This window comes from Antrostomus carolinensis, unplaced genomic scaffold, assembly GCF_000700745.2.
Source record: "Antrostomus carolinensis isolate BGI_N321 unplaced genomic scaffold, ASM70074v2 scaffold32196, whole genome shotgun sequence".
NCBI classification, from domain to species: domain Eukaryota; kingdom Metazoa; phylum Chordata; class Aves; order Caprimulgiformes; family Caprimulgidae; genus Antrostomus; species Antrostomus carolinensis.
In genome coordinates this window covers 1-7,103 of record NW_010321664.1, presented here as the reverse complement: position 1 = coordinate 7,103, position 7,103 = coordinate 1, and the positions used below count along the sequence as shown (strand labels likewise).

At 43.4% G+C, this 7,103-nt stretch overlaps 1 protein-coding gene across 1 annotated transcript; it reads left to right on the top strand.

Annotated features, from left to right (window-relative positions):
• Nucleotides 1-295: 295 nt before the first annotated feature.
• Nucleotides 296-6,203, top strand: RNPS1 (RNA binding protein with serine rich domain 1). The gene is made up of 7 exons (XM_010170032.2): nucleotides 296-366; nucleotides 703-858; nucleotides 1,176-1,367; nucleotides 2,534-2,636; nucleotides 3,813-3,966; nucleotides 4,435-4,576; nucleotides 5,872-6,203. The coding sequence occupies exons 1-7, from the start codon at nucleotides 296-298 to the stop codon at nucleotides 5,975-5,977; spliced, it is 924 nt and encodes a 307-aa protein (XP_010168334.1). The 3' UTR covers nucleotides 5,978-6,203.
• The last annotated feature ends 900 nt before the right edge of the window (nucleotides 6,204-7,103 follow it).

Genomic DNA, 7,103 nt, shown 5'->3' with positions numbered 1-7,103 from the left:
CGGTGTGAGCCAGCACTGAGGCTGGCCGCTGCTGGCCAGGTACCAGTATGTGTAACTGAAGTTCTCTGTAGAAAACAGTTGATGCCCAGTGTGCTGCCATTGTTGCAAAGCGGGTTTGTTGTTTTATGCCTATCTGTTAATTTCTTGTTTCTAAATCCTTTTATCTTGTCACTAGGCTGTTCTTTGGAGTTTATTGCGCTCCATTAGGGATCGGTTCTCAGAATCAAGGAGTTAGAAGTGAGATTTGAGATAAGTGAGGCCCATTCGGTGCTGCTTTGGACGCCTCCAAAGGGAAATGGAGTTATCAGGATTGAAAAAGAAGAGTTTGCTAGGACTCAAAGAAAATAATAAAAAATCCAACACTAGGTAATCATTCTGTCCGAATTTTCTAGACATAACAAAACTGGGGATGTTACAGGGTACCAGGGCTCTCCCAGTGAGGGTGAGGAATTGGAAATGTACTTCTTGCTGCGTGAATTTCTGTATGTGAGAATTTCTGTATGCTGTAGCTGTCTTCCTCAAAGCTGCTCTGTAATGTAAAATATTTTCCTTTTAGTGCTTTAACGCCGCAGTTATGGTGATCTTGAGTTACATTTGAATGTTCAATGTTTTGTGTTGCTGTTCTGTTTATTGTTTGGGTGTGGGGTTTTCTGTTGTTTGTGTTTTTCTATATTAAACATCTTCTACAATTTGTTCTTGCAGGGCTCCCTCACCAACTAAGCGCAAGGATAGGTCTGAAGAGAAATCAAAGGACCGGTCAAAGGATAAAGCAGCCACTAAGGAATCAGGTGAAAAGGATCGTGGTCGAGACAAGACACGCAAAAGACGCAGCGCGTCCAGTGGGAGCAGCAGTACCAGGTAGTTACTTTTACAGGTAGTAACAAATGACAGTGTTTTCAGAAGCCACCAGCTTGATTTCTGGTATGTTTCATTCCCTGTGTCGTGGACTTGCTTAGTCACAGTGCAGTTTTGTCTAACAGAAGGGTTGGTTGGTTTTTTTTTAGGTATGAGTTACCTTTGGTTGTCTAGTGACCTACGAAGCATCGGTTTTTGTTGTTCGAACTCACAGTTGCTCTCTCTCTCTCTAATTATCTCTCTCTCTCTAATTAAGAAGTTTTTTCAGCCATTCTTTTTCTGGGTACTCCACTCATTTTTATTCCTCCTTGCCCTAACAGATCCCGTTCCAGCTCAACTTCCAGTTCAGGGTCCAGTTCCAGCACTGGTTCTAGCAGTGGCTCTAGCTCCTCTTCGGCCTCAAGCCGCTCTGGGAGCTCCAGCACCTCACGCAGTTCCAGTTCCAGCAGCTCCTCTGGATCTCCAAGTCCATCTCGACGGAGACATGACAACAGAAGACGCTCCCGTTCCAAGTGAGTTTTATTTGCCTTCTACGAATTACCAGGTGGCAGGTTAATTTCTGTGTACAGTACAAGATTGTGATCAGAACAGATTTTTTTTCCTGAGGGTCACTTGCTTTCTCCATAACTTAGAGATCTGAATTTTGTTAGTCTGAGTGTGCTCCTTTTGCTTATGATCAAAACAGACACCATACACCTCATTTTAAGGGGTGATTTTTACATGTTATATTTTGTAGAGGCAGTTTTAATCAATGTTTCTCCAATACTACAGGACTATATGGGGACGAGATGAGAGTAAACTTCTTTGGTTCTTGTAAATTACAGCCAAGACTAATAGAAAACTCAGGGCTGAAAATTATGTATATGTATATTCTTATGTATAAAAAAATAAAACAGGGGGGTGGTAAAGAAAGCATTTTCCTGTAAGAGTAGGATTCAAACTACGTTACTGTCCATACAGTTTTTCCTTTGGATAGTTCTGCAGGTGAGGTGCTGAAGGCTGATAAAATCTACTGAAGTAGTATAAGCCAGTGTGGGTTTTTTTGTATATCCTTCAATTTATGAACAGTAATATTAGGAAGAAGCATAAATATAAATTTTCTGCATACTGAATTCTTAACAGATTGAAATTACATTCCAGATGTTTTATTAAAAAAAAAAAAAAAAAAAAACAAGGAAATTGTGATACTTAAATAGTTTTTTAACAGTGACATTTCTGGACCTCTGTAGTAAACAGAAGATACAGAATCATAGATAATTTGCCTGGTTGTGGTATGCTTTTGTATTTATGTCCTTGCTTTGCCTCTTTAATTGTTGAGGCAAAGAATGTGTTTTATTTTAACATCTGGGAAGTTCTTTAACTATGGCCAACAACTTTGTTTGCTGCATTTCATTATTTGTTACCCCAGTTGTTGTAAAGTTGAAAACTCACCAAAAAAGGCTCTCAAATTCCAGAAGGTTCTAAAGCAAAAGCAGACAAGGCAAATATAAGTCCTGAGGTGTTCCTAAGTGGAACACCCCTACTACCACCCCAGCACTTCCTAACCTGTAACTTCCTAAGTAAAAAGATGCCCTTCCAAGAAAAATGGTACCTTTTATCATGTGATAAGGTCTGGCTTCTTGTTTTTGTCTGGCATGCTTCCTGAAAACTCTAAACATTTTCGGTTGTCAAAATCCAGGTCCAAGCCACCCAAGAGAGATGAAAAGGAACGGAAGAGGCGGAGCCCATCACCCAGACCTACCAAAGTGCATGTTGGAAGGCTCACTAGAAACGTGACCAAGGTAATAGCAGGCTTCCCTGTCATACCAGTCTTGCATATATCTTGTGAGAATGCATGAGGGGCTCTTTTAGAGCTCTCAAAACTTTTTAGTTGCTAGAGTGTTGCCAAGGTATTGCTTGTGGAAATTCTTGCTTTGTGTCAAAATTGATCAGTGAGGAAAATTTTGGTAGGATTTTACTCTGTTCAGCCTGGAAAAGAGAAGGCTCCAGGGAGATCTTATAGCAGCCTTCCAATACCTGAAGGGGGCCTACAAGAAAGCTGAGGAAGGACTTTTCATAAGGGCAGTTAATGACAAAACAAGGGGAAATGGCTTTAAGCTGAAAGAGGGGAGGTTTAGATTAGATATGAGGAAGAAGTTCTTCACTGTGAGGGTGGTCAGACACTGGCCCAGGTTGCCTGGGCTGCTCCTCCCTGGAAGTGTTGAAGGCCAGGTTGGATGAGGCTTTGAGCAACCTGGTCTAGTGGAAGGTGTCCCTGCTGATGGCAGGGGTGTTGGAACTGGATGAGCTTTAAGGTCCCTTCCAACCCAAACCATTCTATGATTCTATGAGTTAAATACAGTGCAGGCTTATGAGACTGTGTAGTGCTTAAGAGGTCTGTCTGCTTTGTCAGTATCCCAGACCTTGTATCCTGCCTTACTAGGAAGAAAATTGTAGAAGTTGGGACAATAGCTGAAATGACCTTGGAGGCATTAAAGCTATCTGGAGGCCCTTGATGAAGGGTCTGAAGAGAGCTGGGCTGGCTTGAGTTGTCTTTGCTAAAATGTAGTTTAAACGTCTTCAGAGGTAAAAGGTTTAGGGTGCTGAAAAAAAAGATATTTTCTGAAATATTAACAATTTCACTTTAGAAGAGTTTTCAGCTGAGGGCTTAGGTTCCCTTTTGAGGTCTCCCAAGAGGATTTTTACACTAGTTGTGCTTTTGTAGCCAGTGTGGACATGCAGCAGTAATGCTGCTAGAACTGAAGGTTTGGAACAATCTGAGGAGGAACTGAATAAACAGCAGAGAAAGCAGTGGTAATTCTTTCCAGATCTGGCCAATGAAATGCGTCTCTTCCTGATCGCGGCATTGATTTAAAGCTAATCTAGTGTTGTGTACAACTTGGATTTACTGCTCTGCACCAGCTGGACCTGGACAGTAAATGTGGTCTCTATCCTTAAGAGTTGCTCTTTCTTTGCAGGATCACATCATGGAAATTTTCTCCACTTATGGAAAGATTAAAATGATTGACATGCCAGTTGACAGGCTGAATCCACACCTCTCTAAAGGTTATGCATATGTGGAGTTTGAGAACCCAGATGATGCGGAGAAAGCCCTGAAACATATGGATGGAGGTAGGTATCAAAGGCTGCAAGGGGAATGGGTGCTTTTAAAAATCTTTGAAACAGATGAGTTTGATCTGAAAATGAATTAGAGGTGTTGGGGAAGCCTTTGGGGAGCTGATCTGAACTAGTCTGTTTTCAGCCCAGGTGGCTTTGGCTTTTGTGTGGTTCAGGACAGATCCAAAAGGTCACAGAACTATTAAAGCTGCGTTTTTTCAAAACAAACAGTAATAAAAAGTTTCTGTGAAAATCTTTCCCGGTTAACATCTGAACTACAGTTTGATGGGATATTAGATTAAGAAGTCTAGTATGTATGTGGCCTTTGTCAAAATAACTCCTGAGCGGGTGGTGGAAATAGGACTGTAGGTTGATTCACGTTTCAGTTGCTTGTGACAAAGCTGTGAGATGCAGTAATGCGATGCGTAGATGCTGGTGTTGGAAAATACTTACTTCTTACTGTTCCTGTGCTTCCCTAAAAAGGCCAGATTGATGGTCAGGAGATCACTGCCACAGCTGTGCTGGCACCACGACCTCGGCCACCTCCCAGACGCTTCAGCCCACCCAGGAGGATGCTGCCGCCACCACCAATGTGGCGCAGGTCACCTCCTCGCATGAGGAGAAGGTGAGAGCTGTGACAATTTCTATGTCCTTCTCAGTGTAACAACATTATCACTGAAGGACTTGGTGTGGGGACAGTTTAATCCTGTTGGACTTGGCTTTCCCCTTTAAATGACAGTAGCACCTTTTGGGCATCAGTTGACCCTGGATTGTACTTCTTAACTCCTTAGCGCCAGAGTGACCTGCTCTGGTCTACACCATGAACACAGTCTGTTGGAAATGTGAGATTCTTTCCAGCCTGTTCCCTGGAGTCCCTTCTGCCATAAACGTTTTGAGGTGAAATGGGAATGGACTTCTGGCTGGCAGAATGCTTTTGGCAAGGCGCCTGCTCTAGCTGCTTTGCTTTTCCAAAGCCCACACACCTCCCTCTCTTACTTATATGAATGGGCACATGACCAAAAAGCAGTGCTTCTGCATCAGGTGAGCGGGGTACACTGACCCCAAGGTGTGACCTGACGTGCGCACACCCATTGTGTGACTTGGGGCTGCCCGATTGTGCTGAGGTAATAAGTCTTTTGGAGTCTTACTCAGCATGTAGATGGGCTCCTCTGTCTTGGAAATCTGCTTTGACTCTTGTCACTAAGTAAAAGTGACTTGATTGATGAACAGCTTATGAACTACGGGTTTAAAAATGACAACTAGTTAAGACAGCACAAGATCCACTGCCTGTTAGTCCTCCTTTAGACAAGCCTTTTACTGAGGTCTGACAAATGCTAGATTTGACATTCCCTCCTTGTCATTTCTCTTCTTCCCTAGTCTAACTTTTATTATCCTGTTCAGGCTCCGTTAATAGGCTGTGCCTGGAATACCTCGGTGTCATACAGGTTGATTATAGTACCAAAGAGCTTGAAGCTAAACTGTTTCTTTAGAGTTAGACTTCCTCTTAGAAATGTCCCTGTGGTTTGAAGGACTTTATATAAATCCTTTCCCTCAATGTTGCTGTGTAGCAGGAGTCAAAACTGACCTTTCAGGTGAAGGAGAATCTGAGGTAGAATGAACTCGAGCTTGTTTTGCTTGAGGAGAAAGAGAAGATTCTTGCCTGTTCTTTGAATATTAAACATTCTTTCAATTTCCTGAAGCAGAAGGAGGGTCACCAGCATATTCCTTCTGTGTAGTCAGTGTTTGAATTGCCCTTTTTTTCTCTGGAGCTGGCTGTATTTGGCTGGAGCTCCTTTACCGTGGGGTGTGAGGGTTTTTTGGAGGGGGGTGGGGAAGTGTTTTTGGGTAGATGAGCTGCCAAATTACTGGAACCTGTTGCTCTTTTCTCCTAATGAAAGCTTTCTCTTTCTTCTCTGTCAGGTCCCGGTCTCCCAGGCGCAGATCCCCTGTTCGCCGGCGATCAAGATCCAGATCTCCTGGACGAAGGCGCCATCGCAGCCGCTCCAGCTCAAATTCTTCACGATAAAGCAAAGAGACTGGACAGCTTTTTATTTTTTAACTTAAATTCCATCAGACAAAATATTGTACCTTTTTTTTTTTTATAATGGGTCTGGGTGAGGAGGAGTGTGAGATAGAGATATAAACCAGGCAGTGAAGGCAACCTGAGAGGAGAGGGCAACACTTCCCAGCCAGTAGCTAGCCCTTGCTGTGGGCTTCTAGTTTCCTGGCATGTAATTGAAATTATATAAAAATGGCTTTGATTTTAATGGTTGCAAAAGCATCTTCTCCAGGTAAACGGAAGGAAAGATGTTACAGCCTCTCTTTCTCCAGTTAGCAGGCTGCTGCTTGGTGATTTCTAAATGCTTAGCACGCTGTACAGATGAGCATGTAAATCTTGAGCTATTTCAGAAACCCTGTATAGTAAGACAGGAAGGCATTTAACTTGATTTCTAGGTGCCAGCACAGGATTTTTCAGAGCAGCTGGAGTCCAGATCTGCCTGAGACTTAAATACCGAGTTGTTGCTTTTTTCCAGTTCCCAAACAGATTATTAGTTTCTCCAGAGTAAGCTGTTTTCTGCACATTAAGCTCTTTTGTTAAAGCATTTATCAGGCAACTGCCGCAGAAACAATGGCCCAGGCCACTAAACATGATACTTTAGAAAAAAGCTGGGAATCTTTAAGAACTGGTTTGTAGCTGCCCCTGTCAGTGATTTATTTTGCCTTTTTCTAAAGGGTTTTGGTCAAAACTTCCTATATGACCCCCTGGTGAAATGGTGTGAGTGCTTCTGCTTCGGCAAATCTCAAATTGAGCATCGACCCCTGGGGAACTGCAAGGCAGAGAGGGAGGCTGGATTAACGGGGGTTCGCATAGGGAACGGCACAGAATTTACCGCCGGTTGTACAGTCAATACTATACAGATTTTTTTGTTTGTTTTGTATCACTTTGTAGCCTTTTGGGCCATGTTGTGTTTGTACTTGTGTAGGACGAGCGACTATTGAATAAAGCAGTAGCGTTGAGAATAACCGGCCCCGCCTTGCTCCCTCCTCCGGCCTCTTGCTCAGCGCGGCCTTTCCTGGGGCTTTGTACGGTAGAACCGGCGCTGTCCCCTCCCGAGCCGGAGCCGCGGGCGGGGCTGTCCCCGCTGCCCTGC

Excerpts from the sequence above, each read along its gene's own strand:
- RNPS1 (XM_010170032.2), top strand. The coding sequence starts at position 296 with ATGGAGTTATCAGGATTGAAAAAGAAGAGTTTGCTAGGACTCAAAGAA. Across the intron at positions 367-702 it reads AATAAAAAATCCAACACTAG|GGCTCCCTCACCAACTAAGC; the intron begins GTAATCATTCTG and ends TTGTTCTTGCAG. Across the intron at positions 859-1,175 it reads AGTGGGAGCAGCAGTACCAG|ATCCCGTTCCAGCTCAACTT; the intron begins GTAGTTACTTTT and ends TTGCCCTAACAG.